The sequence below is a fragment of the Gymnoscopelus braueri genome, assembly GCF_963280865.1.
Source record: "Gymnoscopelus braueri genome assembly, chromosome: 10".
Classification (NCBI taxonomy): domain Eukaryota; kingdom Metazoa; phylum Chordata; class Actinopteri; order Myctophiformes; family Myctophidae; genus Gymnoscopelus; species Gymnoscopelus braueri.
Genome location: NC_137611.1, coordinates 26,211,533 through 26,229,283, shown reverse-complemented (window position 1 = coordinate 26,229,283; position 17,751 = coordinate 26,211,533). Strand labels below are relative to the sequence as shown.

Here is a 17,751-nt window from a genome sequence, read left to right as displayed (position 1 = left end):
TTCCATTCAATTTTTTAAAATATTTTTGAATGTGTGCCCTCATGGAATAAAAGTATTGCAACTAGTATAGCACGCACATTTAAGTAGAACCTGGACCTCTGTCCGGAAAAGGAAATAGGTAGCATATTTGCAACAGAGAGCTTAATGTAGGCTCTGTTGTATACATATCACAGTAAAACCATGGATAGAAGGAGAGGTAGGCAGAAAGAGTAGTCACAGATGTACACTTACATCTCTCTAAGGGAACAAGCATCTGAATATTAAACAATAGTTCCAGTTTCCTCATAAATCTTTCATGATAATGCCTTTTTTTTTGTAATGAAAATGCGAAAATATTTGAGTAATTGTTGTCGCATTGCGCACTATTTGGATATGGCCTAGTTGTTTTTCCTTATTTTTTTGGTCACAGATTTAAAACCAACATAATAGCCACAGTCTGTCAAATACACCTCATTTATCTTATTAAATATATTTGTTTATGTATGTGGCTGTTGTTCTTACTCCTCCTCTGTTAAACCTCCCAATTGCTGCAATGCTTTGCCTTCTGCTGCCTGTCATGCACTTAAAATATCTTCCTGGCTGGACCATGCTGCAGACAGGGAGAGGACACGTCGCTCTGTGCCAGGGCTCAGGATTGATGGGACATCACTGATTATTCCATCAACACTAATTATGGACAGGAACCTATTTTCTCTGATCTAAAACATTTGGAAAAAAGGGGTTGGCTGAGGGTGGCACCGGCTCCCTCTCACACCTAAACTCAAGGGAATCTTCAAAGGAGATTAGCTTTGAGAGCAGCTCCGCCGACTGGTAGAGTGACTTGTCAACACATCTTCTGTGGACTGTGGCAGTTTACAGTCAAACTGCGGCCCGTGGTCACTGTCAGTGGTGTGTCACTATTGAAGTGCCATATGGGCTGTGAATATGGCCAATAACATATTGAATGCTGAGACTGCAGAGTAAATGTAGCAAGTACGGAGTAAGGCAGGCGGTTTTGATTAGCTATTCTGCGGTGCCACATCTCATGGGGCGCAAATACAGAGGTGGATGAAGCCGGAGGAGGATCCGGGGTGGAGGATGGGTAGATCATGATGTACAGTAGCTGGCTTTAAGAGTGGTGGTAGAGGGGGATAAGAGTGAGGTCACAGTGGGATATGGCAGAGCAGCACATTAGCAGTTAAAATGTATGAATAGTTCATATAGGGCTCTTAAAAAAATACACACACCTCTGCGGTGTGAGGCACAGCAGTGTTTAAGTGTTGTGGGCCGTATTTTGACAGTATGGCAGTGTCCTGCGAGAGTGTTACCAATATAAAAGGTATTAGGAGCAGGCACTGCACAAGACCTGAGAGCGTGCCCCTCTGGTGCAAGTGCTTGAACAAAAGTATGGCCAATGTTCCAAATGGGGTAATTTAAGAGGCTGTTCATGTGACGCTCTCTCTATTTGCAGCAGACACAACAATGCACACAGCCAGGGTACAGAAAACGGTATAGGTTTCCAGTTCCATGTTCATCCAGAATTCATATTGAAACTGAATTAATCCAGTTTGGGAATTGTCAAACCACCACCTATACACAATATAGTCAATGAAGGGGGAAAAGCACTTCAAGATGTTGGTTAGTTGTCCAGTATGTGGGAGGTTGCGCAAGCAAATGGATTTATTATGTTTTATAGAATATGGAACTTTTCTTTGGAAAAATATTAAAAACATGCTATTTTCTGTATGCTGGGAGAAAGGAGAGTGATGAAACCCACCCCATCACTTCCCCAGCTCCCGGTCATATTTGTGAAATGGGATCCCTCTAGCCTTTTACCTTTGTGATATAATCTTGTAGGCGTCGGGGAGGTAGCAGTTGACGTTCTCCATCTGGAATGGGTCAGCATCGCAGATCTTGTCGTCAGTGCGGCCGTAGTTGGCTGTCTCAATCATAATGACATCACTCCCTGGGCAGCGGAGATCAATTGCATAGCCCTCGCACGAGAGCTCTCTCCTGACCAACCCAAATGGCAAGGCTGCGCGACTGAACCCTGATGGAAAGAGAAAGACATTATTGTAAAATAATGAATAAAAAAGATTGCTAATTCAACAAAACAAGACACTGAATATCATAGGGAATAGGGTAAGGAATTTAATGGCACCAAATACGTAAACAATGGCAGACCAATTCTACCACAGTTTAAAACAGAACGGCTATTTTGTGCAATACAAAGCCGGGGAAAGACAAAACAATTCAATTTCTCCATTTCTCTGTGGTCTTATATGTTGGCTAAGGCATCAGAGCAAAGTCTCAAGGGGCCAGCCGTAACCTCATAAAAACCTTGAGCAAATATAAAGACTACAGTGGGAAGCCCTCATCCCCAACACCCACCTCATGCAACAGTGGTAAACATAGCTTGGCTGAGAATGGCCCACTTTACAGTGGCAAAAGTCACCCAATTTGTTCCTTTTGCTTTACTTGCTCAGTAAGAAAGAGAAAAGGACAGAATCCAAGCAGTATGCAGTGTAATTTAATCCATTTTACAGCGTCTGCAATCGAAGAGGGGACCGTCTGGAGTCGCGCAGAAGGAAAAATCTATACATGGAGCACGGCAGATGCGAATGCAGGGAATAGCTGTGCTTTGGGGGGGGAAATTAACTATCTGGCTCAATTCAGTTACCCCTTTAAACAAATTAACACAAAACGTGTGTACCTTATAATTCCCCTTTCCCACCAATACAATGTAAAGTTGAAAATCTGAGTAAGAAAGAAAACTAGTATTCCAGTATTACAGACTGGAATGTCAATTAGTTAAAAAGAAGGAGAAAAAAATGCAACAGTGTCTGCTTTTATAAGAAAACGATTAGTTAGAGTCTAAAAAGAAAATGCAAATGTTCTCTTTTTAAGGAGTGCAAAGCAGAGCACTGCATGACCTGTCAATAATCACTGTTTGCAGCAACAGTGGGTCCCCGAGGGGGCAGCTACCATTTGTATTTTCTGCACTGCTCTCGCCTAATTAGCCCTCCTTTCAGCCTGTTACCTTTTTCAAGCTCCCATTGGCTCCCGAGCATTGTCATGTACTAACACTAACCACGGCGGGTTCGCTTTGCACCCTTGCGCTAATTATCCTCACACTTTTGACAGCCCGGGCCTGACGCAATTAGCATTGTTTGCTCTGTTCAAAGTTGAAGTAATTCCAGCTAGAAATTCCTACCCTGAAATTCTGAACTCGCGCGTCTGCTAGTCATTTCAGCCTGCTGTGCCTCGCTCAATTATAATGAAATTCCATGTCAGGGGTACACATGTCTCAAAGGGGGGAAAAACATGGAGTCATGAGAAACCCAGAGATAAGATGTTCAATATATCGCATTAAAGTCATTCAAAATCAGGAGTGTTCTGCAGTCATCAGCACATGTCATATTCGAAATGTGCAGCTAACAACACAAATTCCCTTCCATTAAACCTCTGGACATTTCATTACCATATAACACATGATCTATCTAATGGGCAGTACATTCTACTTAGCAGGGATGTTTATCACCTAGTTAGGAGATGTCAGCATGGCCCGCCATAAGTGGAGGCCTGTAGGTTCACTCCATCCATTCCAATAAGTGAAATAAACACTATAATTACCCCCACCTTTCATAAAACCTGCCCAGAATGGTGGATGATAAAACGCAGAGTGCGCTCGTGGCTTCACCCGCAAAGACTAATGATCGTCCCGCCCCTCATTCATCATGGAAAGAGTGACAGGTTTATCACACCAGCTACAGAAAGCAGACCTGGAAGAATGTGTTTCATGGGGTTTTAAAAAATCTCTGAATGTAGAAAAGTCCTTTGGATTGTACATAACCTGTCTTCCTTCACTGTCCACCAGCCACTCTGTCCTTCTATCAGACAGACTACCAAGGCCTGATCACATACAGCTGACAGCAGAAGCCTGGCTATTGATTAAGCCTGTGGCCAGCCTGCCTCCTCCCCGCTAGCCTGCATGGATCTCTCTGGTCACAGGCTAATGCATGATTTATCCGAAATATGGATGATATAGCAGATCTGTAAGCTCACAACGCATCGCAGCGTGACATGTTGTGAGCTTGTAGCCAAATTTTTTGGTGTGCGACACTGGCGTGCAAATAAGTATAAATCACAGAGATCTAGAAGGACGGATCGCCTGTTACTGAACTGTAGATATCCCATGTCCCATAAATGACTGCCATGCCAACATGTAATTAGGGATGACAAATCTGTCCAAAAAAGTAAAATGCATACAAAGAGTCTCGGCTTTAGCTTTTTTTCTTCTTCTTTGTATTTTTAAACCATGTACTGACTTCTCATATTATATTAGGATATTTGACATATATGACCTGTTTTCTTTACTCCTTTCTTCCTTTTTGGAAACTGAAAATGATGGGAGCTTGCATGACAGAGAATTTAACTCACTTTTCTTTTACACTTGTAAACCTGTAATGTGACTACGTAAGTTGAATTTTCCTTTTTTTTTTACTTTTACTCTTTTATTCTGTGGGGTGGGACCTGAATTTGTCATTATGTTTGACACATTGCGTATTATTTCCATGTTTTGCTTTAACATTGTGTTGTTAGTTTGCCTCTATGGCGATTAAACCAACTGCTTGGGAGATGTTTTGAAAAGACATTTTTGAAAAAACATTATTTGTGTGCATGGGTGTCAATGACAGGAGGGATTTGGGAAAAGCTTTTCATCTTGGACTGTGCTTTTGAAATGTGCTCCGCGGTTGAAGACGTCTCAGAGGGGCACCAGCTGAAGTGAAAACAGTGTCAAGAAAACAACAGGAAAAATCCATAGCACATTTTGTGGGTGTAAAAGACAGTTCTCTTGCTCCGTCTCTTTATTGGTACCTCAAACTAACAATAAATCATACTAAGGCCGAATGCAAGCAAAGTAAATAATGTATCGCATGTCTTGCCCAATCGAATTGCCATGGCAACGGCGTTGACTGTCCCATAATTGGCTGTGATCACTACGTCTAGAATTGTTGACATGACGCCTTATCAGGCATTCTGGTCAGTGAGTGACTGGGGAAAGTAGCTTTTTAGATTCCTCCCCCTGACCTGCCCACTAAGCCTTCTATTGAGCTCAAGAGAGTAAACCAGGGGCCAAGAAGAACTGCCTCTCAATGTGTTGCATTCTGGGAGCTTCTCTTCTTTTTCAGTCCACAGCCTATAATTCACTGACAACAACAACACCCCCTTTCATAATACATATTTTGTTTTCTATCAACACCCTTGAAATTGGAAGTGGCACTAAGGCTCTGAGCAGGGTGCGTCTGAAAGACACATGACCAAGCCAGGGGGAATAGCTCTACAGTCTGAAGCTTTTAAAACCCCGGAGACATAATGAAAAGATATTGGAAGTTTGATATAAAACTATTGGCATTTGGCAAATGAGAGCGGTAAAATGCACCAGACCATGGCACATACGGAGTCATGTTTAGGCTCATGCTTGCTGTCACTTTCCCAGGATTGTTTTGTTCTGATTGAGGGCTATCCTAAACGACCTTTAACCTTACCAACTCCCGTCCATCAGGACATCAGACGGAGGGAGAGAAAAAAAACTGGAGGAATGTTTGATCAGTCTAGAAAAGTGGGCCATTTTCGGATGGGAGACAGCGTGGCGAGGGCCCGCCACAGACAGAGAGCAAAGGCGTTGGTTGACGCTTGTCATCCTCCATTAAGGCCCCTTTGATTGGCCTTTGTGGTCCTGGAAACGGCAAACAGCTGCATGCAAATGGGCCCATTCCCCCAGGCTGGCCCCCATTGTTCTGGGCTTGGGGCTTGACAGGGACGCTTTCTCCACGGCATAAAGGAGGGTGTCGCCTTTAGTCGAATAAGAGTGGCCCTGCCGTGGACACAGCGGGAGTGCTTCATGACTGTTTGTCTTTTTACGTTGTTTCATTCCCAATATTACTGGTAGCCAACATCTTTTGGAAGAAAGAAAGGATCTCAGAGTCAAGCATTCCTCCAACTGCATGGATGCCTCCATAATCCAGCATCCGGAGTGAGAGAGTGGTCGTACAGCATGTTTTCCGAATATGAAGTCAAGATTTTCCAATGGGAGTTATGTAAATGGGAGTGGGAAAAAAACAAACTCGAATAGCATGTTTGAATACTTAATATGTGAGAACAAAGCAACACCAAGGTTTAGTCTGTTCTTGTTTTTTTTCCAACCCCTTTGTTCTTTACTGCAGCATTTCTAATCTGTTCAGCGGAACTTGCTGATGGCTGGCCAAGGAATAAAAAATAGCGTCATTTAGAACTTAAGCACATTTATATAGGGACATTTTATGAAGGTTTCAGGAGATTAAAACAATTGACCTCTGTTTAAATCAAATAAAAAGTTGGTATATTTCACTGTGGAAACACAAGCTTGTGAGGTGACAAAATAAATACTTGGATTCAACAAACAGCTCTCCTGTTGAACACATTTACATACACCTATGGTCTAAACACGAAAGGCCCAAATGCCTAGTACAGTTTACATATAAGATCACAAATTCAACACATGGCTACGCTCAAACGTGACATACACTGGAGTGAGGGAGATTTGGGATTAGCTAAATAACACCTGCTTGCTCCAGCGCAGATGATATCCTGAGAATCCTTAACCATGGCACAGCGGCTCATATTTCATTTCGACCGCCAAAATGCGGTTAAACATTGAATATCTAGTTGGACATATGGCACCCTGCCTCCCATGATACTCAGCCCCCTCTCTGGTCCACCTTTCTGGGAATTCTTTTTAAAGGCGGTGTCAGACAAGACCACAGAGCCGTCGGCTACACCCGCCTTTCCCAGACAACTGCTATCAGACACTCTTGATTCCGATATAAGCGTTCTAAAATAGAAGCCGAGGTATACAACCGAGTCCATTTGTGGTTATAAGAAAGAGGCTCTGAGTCATATCCCCTTTTTCTCTCGTTCTCGTGACACAAGAGCACCGTGTTGGCACTTCGAGCTCCGAAAACCACAATTTGTATTCATAGCCATGGCATTCTTTTACAGTTCCATCTCCTGAATGTTTCCCTGTCTTTGAAAAAACAGCGAGCGGGCGGGCGGGTGGCAGAGGAGCATCACATGTGTTGCATGTTGATGCGTGTCTCGTTGGAAGGAGTTTAAGGGGCAGGATTTGTCACATTGCCATCACCAAGCATGATGCACGTTGTCTCCTAAATGCTCAGGTGGGTCCGTTCAGATGTAGTTAAGATTCTGTCATGCCAGGAGCTTGGATGCTATTGTTGTTTGTCTCTTTGTGTTTGGTAGTAACTAAAAGAAAGTTCAAGATTTGATATTGACACACTTACAGTATGCAGTACCATGCCCTATGTTGGAAAAGGACAGCAAAATCTTAACTTATACTGTTGAGCCACTGCATACTCTCTATATGCTTATTTTGGTTCTACAGAACAGCTGCCTCAGCTTAAGACATCCTCGGATGAAGAATTTCTCCCATGGGGCAAGCAGTATAGAAGCAAGCCAAGAGTCGAGGTTATGATCACTACGTCTTAATGTGGATGTTAAAACAAAGGTCTTCTTCTCCGTCAGTGGGTTGAATGATCCCTAACCTTGTGGAGACACTTCAAAGAAAATCGGCAAAAAAGGAGAAGAGTATCATTACATTTCTAATGCATATAACTCCGAAGGCAATTGAGGGTCATCGCTTAATTTGAGCCATCATGACAGGGATGATTCCGTGCAAGAAACATCCCATGGCCCTTTTGTCCATTCCACTAACATATCGTTTGGATTAAAGCAGCGTACAATTTGACACCTTGCAAAGCGTGTTGAGAAAAACATCCCTTTTACAACAGATACTATAGCTGTCACAAAGGCTAAACATTTAAAAGCACAAGGCATTCATCTTAGGAGATGTAAAAACTTAAAATGCTCATGGGAGCGCCATGCCACGTTGACAGAATCAGTTCATTGCTCTTCAATGTCTAGCATATTGTCTTCTTGTGTGCCTCCTTCCTCCGGCAGAGTTGACGAAATGCGCAGAAGAGAAGATCTCCCCCGAGTCTAGCAAGGGCGTATTTCCACAGGTTTGATCTACCCTGAGTGATTGTGCTACTTAACTCCCCTTAAAGCCCATCCCTAACCCCTGCACTTAAACCCCAGCTGGGGTTTTGCTCGAGAAAAAGGTCTCAGTAAAAGTCAGGTGCTTCCCTGAGGGTGGGGGTGGAGGGAGGGAGGGAGGGAAGGAGGGACGGACGGACGGACAGAGGGAGGGAGGGAGGGGAAGAGGTAGAGCGTTCTCCATCACATGCCTGTGTCTCTTCTGTGCTTGCTTGCTGGGACAGAGCCCACCCCGCACCCCCATGCCCCTCATTTCCCCTACACAGAGCCTAGCCCGGGAGGCTCTGTCAGTGCGACACATCGACAGGGTGTCAGCAGTTCGCTGCAACTGGAACACGAATCACATGAATAATGAGTCTGAGACTACAAGGATGACTAGGAACTGAGATCAGTGCCTCCAGACACCAGTGAAAAAAATTTAACCCGAACACATGCAGACAAAGGATTCGAAACATGCGTACATCTACATGCTGTCCATTCACACATAGTATCTATAAAGACAATACCAGCATTTTGTGGAAGAGGCATGCATTCCATTAGGAGTCTTTCAGGCGATTGCCCAGGAGGTGGAGGAGTCAAAAGCAGAATAGCGACACATTCCAAGGGAATAGCCTCCTGGCTGCTATCGCTGAAGCAATGACAACTTTGATTGACTTGAGAGCGATGACCTTGTCCCCCCCCAGTCCCCCTTCACCACCTTTCAATACAAGCAACAAACGGACCCACTGATAAGAGACCCGCGGATGGGGAGACCTCGACGACAGACCACTTCCTGTGCTCGTCTCCGATGAAGCCATTGTGCTCTGCACACTCAACGGGGGAATATGCTACAAGAGCAGGTCAATACTGATAACATATGGCAAACAAAAACGCTCTTTGTGCCTCACTGTTTCTCTGACTTTTCACCCGGCTGCACACTTATTCAATTTCCTTCACAGCAGGAGAGGGCTTCCTTATCTTGGACTGTTTGTACCTGGAAATCGACTGGGGGGCTTTGTTTGCAGGTGACCCACCCTGAGGTGACATTTAATTCCTGGCTGGACTAGGAGAAAAAATGAAAATACAAAAACCTGCGGTCATGCTCTATGGCATAGACTCTCAGCCTGAGGGGATTACTAATGCAGTGAATGTAATAGAACTGCATTCATTGTGTCCATCAAACATCAATATTGGCTACTTGATAAAACACAAATATGACCCAACAGTGACACAAAGTACACAGATGTCAGCACACGCTCACATATGCAACTAGAAAAAGTTCTCCTCGGAGCACAGGGCTCCGCCAGGTCAAGTAGGTTATTGTGGGCCAGCAATGTTGATGGAATATGAAGAATCGGACAGATCCAACTTGATCACATGAATTGAATATAGAGATAATGTGTACCGATTTGCATGATGCTTGGCCAAAATCTGTAGGAGTAATATCCAAAAATGTGTTTAGCAAAAATCTGCCTCCTGGTGGCGCTATAATAGGGCAATGTCAAAAGGGTGGCATTTGTTCCTCAATGTAGTGCGAATGTGCATGCAAAATTTCACCGCAATCGGACGCTGTGTTCATGATTTGAGGCATTTTGTTCAAAACGGGCCACTCCTGCAAACTTTAAATCTTAGCCAATCAGGATGGAATATGAAAAATCTGATCATGTGTACCGGGCTAATGGTGCCGGAGATTAGCTGTACACAGACAGAAGGACGGGCGGACACACGGACGGACGGATGGACAGACACATGGACAGACACATGGACAGACACACACACACACACACACACACACACGCGCGCACACACACGTGAACATTTACAAAATCATTTATGTTATTGATTGCCATCCTTTCCTCTAAAGTAAATGTTATTCTTTAACATCAGCATTTACTGTGCAGTGCCACAGCTCGTTTGGTGTCATTTCCTGCAAATGAGTGAAAGAGACTGCAGGGAGACAAATAACACGTAAAGTGAGGGATAAGTTCTGGACAATTTTCAAACAGGGCATGCAACATATAAATCTGGCTTTAAGATTATTAATGTTTTATATTATTATTATTATTATTATTATATACATACATATATATTAAAAAAATTAGAAATGTGTTATGCCTTCTTATGACATGACATGCGTACTTCTGTTACCTTAAGAGGTAACTGTAGCCATTGGCCAGGAGCAGATGTCATCAGGTGGTGACATCTGCTCCTGGCCTCCAGCTTCCCTCCCCTTGCCTACTCAACATATATACATAAATATATACATACATATATATATACATATATACATATATATATATATATATATATACATATATATATATATATATATATACATATATATATATATATATATATATATATACACACATATATATATATGACGTTGCTGTTGGGCAGAAATCTCAATTTTTCATTTTAAAAAATAATATATAAATCAGTGCTATTGAACACCCTTTACGTCTGTGTGTGGGTTATTCAAATATTGAACCAATGAAAAGTATTAAAAAGCGCTTCCTAACTCCATTGGATCCTCAAACTGTCGTTCAAACCACCTAGCTCCAACTGGTGGAGATAGTTGTTTTGTCTATCATTAATTAGAATGACAATTTCCAGATGTTCTGAGTAGAGATACAGGACTGACTGTGAATGAACTTGGGGTGGCAATGAGCAACAGAGACCAGTGGAAGCAGCTTGTGTCGCAGATCTCGAGGGCACTCGAATGATGATGATGATGATGATGAGAATGACAAGGTCAGACGGGAAAAAAATGATGGTCAAAAACCTCCTAACTCCACTTGAGCTGTATTTGGGTAAAGATATGATAATATAAGGACACATTGAAGTATCTGACAATGTATAAGGTCACCATACCAACTTTGACTACTTTGACAACTATTGTGTCAGGTTCATTTCCTGAAAAGTTAATATGTTGGACATCGCTGGTTTCTGTCCGACAGAAGAGATATATATATAGCTCGTCCGATATCGGCCTATTACCAATATATCAATATCGGTCGAAATTTTGGCTGATTTTAACATTTCTTTCACAATTTTGTAAATAAATATCGACTATATATCGGATATCAGAATTGATGTGCTAAATATATCGGAAATCGGATCGGTGCTACAAATCTCATATTGGTCGGGCCCTAATATATGGGAGGTGGGGAGGGGTGGTCCTAAAGGATTGTTACAGATATGCTAGTGGTCCAGACTGTTAATATACTTTTACTCACAGTATATGTGTCTCTGAAACCAGACTCCCTAAAACATTACAGTAATGCTTAAAATGTTTGTCATGATGACAGACCAAAGAGCTGATGATGGTGCGCTTAAGATATTGCTACGGGCATCCGGTCTGTTTGAAGTGGTACAAACTACTTTGATTGTCCTATCACAGTGTTCCTTTGGTCAGATGTGCTGCTTTGTTGTTGTTTGTTGTTTAGCCGATCTCCTGTGCCTTTTGTTCATTTCAAATTCGTTCCGATATGCCTCCAGGGTATTTAAATGTCGAATGTGGAAATTGCACGGCACACAAATCTAACAGGTCCCTGTTGCCTTCACGTGTAATACCATTTTGTTTGTTGCATATATGCAAAACAATATAGCATGCATCACTAGAAAACTCCAGTTTTCCATTAAAGATTAAGTCAATTACTTTGTCATGACAGCTGAAACCCCCTGTGAAGAAGTGACTTGTGTAGTGAATGCAGAGAGTAAGCCTGATACTTAGTTGTGTGCGGGTGTCGCGTGCATAAAGTAGCAGATCTACAAGATCTGTAGATCTGCTATTTTTGCGATTCAACACCCGCTCGCAACTAAGTATAACTCAGGCTTTATATTCTGAGAGAGGGAAGTACTTTGGGGTTCTAAGCTGGACTCATCCATTATTTGAATTAGGCTGCATGGAGGGGGGAAAAGAGTACAAGGCACATTTCAGAATGGAAAAACTGAGGTAGGCATCTGGTCCAGTGTTTATACAACTTGTAACCATACGGGGTGTGAATTGAGCTGCCTTGTGATGCTGCCAGCAGGCTAGATTTAAGGCATGCTTAACAAATGAAATCAAACTGTCAGAAACTGTAGCTCCCACCCCATTAGATGAAGTGTCTGTACATCATCTGGCCATATAACAGGGAGTTTTACAATCACATCTACATATACAATAAAGCAGCCCCCATTCCCTAAAGCACCCTCTCTTAAATTCTTGCATGGGAACATTTTTGCTCCGTTTTTTCTTTCTTTTTTCAGAGCACTCGCTCAGGAAATCAGTGTTGCTCTAAATCTAGGATGACCCTATCAAGGGTGATATTGTATTTCCCTCCCACCGAGAGAAATACTGATCCCTGCTATTCATGTGATGCAGGCTCATTTCAATTTGATATGGTCTTATAATTCAACGTTGTTGTTTTTTTTGCTTGGGTATGAAACAGCATAATGCTTTGTAATAAAAAAGGATCTTATTGGCATTGACTTTAAAAAGTCACATATTACAGATATTACTGACAGATTAGTCATTAGTAAGTCAATTAGAAACATGGCCCTCATTCTCCAGGTATGTCTATCATGACCAGCATACAGTCCAGTCAGCCTTCGGTGATAAGGTGCCAACCAACGAAAACAAGCATAAAAACAGAAGTAGCCGCACACTTGCAGCTCCGATGCAATAATTTATTGAGACATTAAACAACGTTTCAGCAGCTTCATCAGGGTTGATCTACCTGGATAAAGCACACTGTCCAGACATTATAATAACCGGCCTCTTGTTCCACGGAATACTTCCACTGGGGCTGCAAGTCCATGCAAGACTGATAAATCAGATACCGACCCCCCCCAACCATGCTGGTTCCCACCACACAGTGTGACCGGTCATCTGTGAATCTCCCATGGCTCAGCTGATAATTCATGATAGCCCTGCCATAGAGTCGCAGCATTCAATATGAATTATAAAACACCAAGCCAAGCATATCAATGGATGACAGACTGGATGTCTGTGGCCCCGGGCCAGAGTGGAGTTTGAGCGCCATGGCTTCCCCATTCATTCAACAGCAGGACTGGAAATACCAGTGTGGCACATGGGAGGCTCTCCCATCAGTACATTGTATGGCACTGCTTGAGACAAATGTGCTCCAACATTATTATTGACCTTTACAACCTTCTGGGTAGAAACACAAGCGTGCTGTTATGCTTGACTTATACTTAGTTGCGTACCGAAAATGGCTGATCTACAAGCTCACAATGTGTCGCACTGCGACGTGTTGTGAGCTTGTACATTGGCTATTTCAGGTGTGCAACACGTAAGTATGAATCAGGCTTTATACCCACCGATGGAACGTTTCACATTTCATTAAATCTCCCTGAAGAGAGCAATGGCAGTGTGCTATTGCAGAGCAATAAATATACCTACATACAGTAGGCTACTTGCAAAGGACTGTCAGAAATACAACATAAATATATATATATATTAGAGAGAAAAGAATGGAGACGCTACAATGAGGCTATTACAAAAGGTGGATGTACAGTTACAGGAGGCTATGTTTGATCATAAATCATCCTTATATCTGCTGTTGACAGTTGAAAAAGTCCAACATTAATGTCTCTCCATGCTGGAATAACTCTAAGAATTAAACAAACACCGTTTTTGATCTTATCCCAATGGGTGTCTCTGCAGAGATTACAGATATATCAAAAACAATCCATTTAATCTTTTACATTTCCCTTCTGCTCAACCTTTTAATATTTCAGCTGAAGTGCCTGTTCTACCCATGGTATTTACACACAAGAGCCAACAAAAAAAAACGTTGACACCGTAACCACAAGACATAATCCCTCTAAATCTGGGCTTCTTTGCTTTAAAGATCATGATTACAGCTTTTATTCAGTCTCTGCAGGTGTGAGCCTGTGCTCTCGCCCCACCTTCTTCTGTGGCTGCTCTCACTGAATCTGGTCAGCCTGTTTATATCTGTAGGATGGGCGGTCTAAAGCCATCCTTGACAAACACGATACCTCCATGACCTAGTTTACTCCTTGAGGAGTGTCAGTTTATAGATCGGTTATATAAATGTAGAGTAAATTTAGCACAAACTGAAAGAATAGGGAACCCATGTAAGAGTAGACTATAGAGAGAATTTATATGACATGCAGTGTAGACAATGCACAACACAATTAGTTCACCATCTCTCTGCACTTAAGAAATGAAGGAAAATCTAGCCAATATGTTAGTTTAAAAGGTGCAAATAATTCCTGTTTTAACACAGGATTATTTTTTTACATTATTCCTATTTGAACGTATTTGCTGTATATTCTTGGCTAGTAATGAAAATGACGTAATTCTGAGCGAATTGATTAGGTAGTATCAAAAACAACCTAGTAACGAATCCATGCACCCATGCAGTACAATGCAGTACACGCACAACGAACAACAAGGGCAACCAATAACAGAGGTGACAAAAAAAAATATTCTTCTCAAGTGTGTCATTGAAAAGGACCACTTGAGGAGACGGCGATTATTTATTAAGTGTTCCAGAGGGGACTCCTTCCGTTCCCAAGGCCGGGAATACAGGCTCTCAGGGCCATATAGACGGGAGATGAGTGACATGTGGATGGAATCAGATGTTTTCCGTGGGACCCACATACATTCCTTTATTGATGGATGGGCAAATATGCATTCATAGGCCTGAGAGCCCTCACATCAAGTGAAACCCAAAACCTTGACTTTCTGCATACCAAAGCAGTATCCCCCCTTAAAGAAATTCACCGGGACCGTTCAGCTCAGGCAGTTTCTAAGCCCAACCAAATCAGAGGCCTATTCTTCAAATGCCTCTGAAAATTTCTTTCTGAGTCAGACTCTCTGAGTTTTTCCCATATCAACTACAAATGCTAATCTACAAAGAAAGTATATATCTGTCGGGATATGCTGCTCTGTAGCAATTTCTCTTTGTTAATAACCCACATACCACAGCCAGAATAAATAAAACTGAAAGACAAATGTAATAGAAAACAAAATAGAACCCCTTAAAACAATACAGGTTGACATCTATCTCTAATCAGTGCTTGGCACACAACCATGTGATTTGGGGAGATTTTGTTCCCTGGTACAATGAAACTGTAAAAGAGGAAAAATGTAATGATTGTCATTAAGCAGGCATACCAGCATCAGTGGTTTTGATGAGCATGTAGCAGACGGCTGTGTTTTGACAATACTTACGTAATTACAGCTAAACATACTAATCAAAAGTGACGAGAGCAAATAAAAGGGAAGCCTTGGGATTGCATAGAATTAAAAACACTGGCAAATTCTTTCCTAAAAGCTCCTCAATTTGGTGACAAGCCAATTTCTTGATAGAACCAGGTGCAAAGACTACTAAGGATGATCTGATGTAAGTGCATAATACAAAATCAAAACAACAGAAAAAAACACGTACATTCTCTAAGGGACCAATGCCTAAAAGATAAAAAGATTTGGCAAATGTCAAACATTGAGAAAGCCTCAAAGTGTGTAAATGGGGGTGATAAAAGTGCGCATCTGTCACCTAGAACATTTAAGTGCGCAAACGCCCCACTGTTTGAAACTCCAAGGACAAATGCTCTGCAGGGGAATTCAGCAACCTTGCTACATAACAGCTCTTCATTTCCTTTGTGTGGCCACCACAACAATGCGTACAAATACATTCAATGCATTCATGGATTGAATAAATGTTTCCAGCTCTTTAGCGAAAGATTGAGTAGAATGGCATCAACATTAACAACACTAGTCCATGGTAACTTACCTTCTGAACAATAAATGTGAAAGAGAAGGAGCAATAAGCAGGGGAACATTGGGCTCCTCCACAATGCGGAGGCCATTGTGTGCAGAACGGAAACGTTTCCAGGCGCCCGCCGGCTAATAGCAGTGGTTCAATGTTTTGCAGGGAGAAAGCAGAAAGTTGGAGAGATGTCAACGATCGGTGGTTCTTGGAGACGCATCACCAATCATCTTCTCATCTGAAAGAACAAGGAGAGACAGCATAAGACTGTGGGAGAAAATGGGTACTGTGGGACATTATCATCATCATCATCGTCATCAACATCAGTGCCTTGGCTATGTCATCAGCCGTGCCGCTATTAATCTGACATCTGCACATATGTACAGTACATAACCATAAAATGTAACATATGGGAGACATCACATGAAATGCATGTCAAACGCATGGAGGTGAAGTCACGCACTGCAAAGACAATGAAACTGAAACAAACAGCACGAAGACAAAATGTCGGCCATAACTGTTGCCTATTTTAGCGAGCACACAAATGAATTTCCCAAAGTACAGGGAGCTTCGCGACAGCGCAGCGGTACAACTCTCCCCGGTGTCTCTGCTTCACGCCTTGCTGAGAACACTCCAACGTGAGAGCAGAGTTGGATAGCATGCCAATGCCTAGGGCTCTGTGCACGTTCAGCACACCTCCCCACCTTGCAGTGGACACAGTTTACACTGAATGCCTCACTCTCCCTTTCTTCCCCAGTTACTACCACATCTCCACAGGAAAGGAAAATAAAAAGAGCTTGTCGCTCAGGAAACGCGTTCACACGGTGCACCATTAGAGACACAACTTCTTTGTGTCTGTTTCCTTATCGAGGGACGGCAAAAACACTTCTTTGTCTGCCAAGACAGCAAAAGGTTAGAGTCTGAGACATAACACGACAGACGGATAAGCTGCTTAGCCAAGTCAAATACTGAGGAGAGATGTGTCATGTCATGTGAAATGTCACACACACACACACACACGCACACGCACACGCACACGCACACGCACACGCACAAACACGCACAAACACACACACACACACACACATTAACACTGCCCATGTGCAAAAACAGATACACTTTTAGCATATTCCCCTGTGTTTAGCATCCAGCATCCTCCGCTGTGTCCTCAGTGCACACACATTAATCAACATAGGATTGCTCACTTAGAAGCAGCGACTGTGCAGTGGAGAGGATGATTCCCACTTCTGTCTGCGCTCCTCCAGAGCCACCCGTCAACTACCCTGATTATTTTATAATGAACCCAAATTTGAGCAGCAGAGCACTCGGCTCTGATCGCTCTCTGGGCCCCTCTAATGCGCGTGGATATTTTTGGCAACACGAAAACCCACAAAAGATGGGAAGCGTCCTTATTTGCATACAGTCATAATTTAAGTTCACTATTACAGTTTCATCGGTTAAGATGGCCTTTGCCTGGCAGGGGATTACAGGCAAGCCAGACCATACACAGGCTGGGAACATTTATTTTGATTTCGAGGTCACCCTCGAAACACTTAAGCTGTGCAGACTACGTTAACAGTGCATACTGTACATATATAGCCAGTTAAACCTTGGCATTTTTAGATTAAGTTGTTTGTCCTCCAGTTTGTCCTGCTTATCACTATAGTGCACCATCAGATCTGATTAAGATCTTATTCCCATGCACAGCATGGGTAGTGTGGCTGCTGCAGTTAATAATGCCATATCTTCCAACAAGGCCGTCACCAACCTCATATCGGGCCAGAGAGCAGGAATGTTTTCCATTGAAATCTCCAGAGGCACACGTGACTTTGCCCTCCCTTAGCGCTCAGTCGTTTATCATCCACAAATATGAGTGCTGGGGCCATGGGGGAAAGCATAACGGTGGTTGACACAAGGAGACTGAAAATTGTTG

The 17,751-nt window shown here is 42.6% G+C and overlaps 1 protein-coding gene across 10 annotated transcripts in view; it reads right to left on the bottom strand.

Annotated features, from left to right (window-relative positions):
* Positions 1–17,751, bottom strand: part of adgrl2b.1 (adhesion G protein-coupled receptor L2b, tandem duplicate 1) — an 88,779-nt gene that overhangs the window by 53,122 nt on the left and 17,906 nt on the right. For 9 of the 10 annotated variants that reach the window (XM_080441034.1, XM_080441031.1, XM_080441035.1 and 6 more), the window contains exons 2-3: positions 15,843–16,051; positions 1,816–2,029 (exon numbers count right to left, since the gene is read on the bottom strand). In XM_080441034.1, coding sequence (XP_080297160.1) covers positions 1,816–2,029; positions 15,843–15,918 — 290 coding nt within the window. In that variant the 5' untranslated portion in view covers positions 15,919–16,051. Of the gene's footprint in view, positions 1–1,815; positions 2,030–15,842; positions 16,057–17,751 lie in introns of all 10 variants that reach the window. The other variant, XM_080441033.1, reaches the window with a different exon arrangement.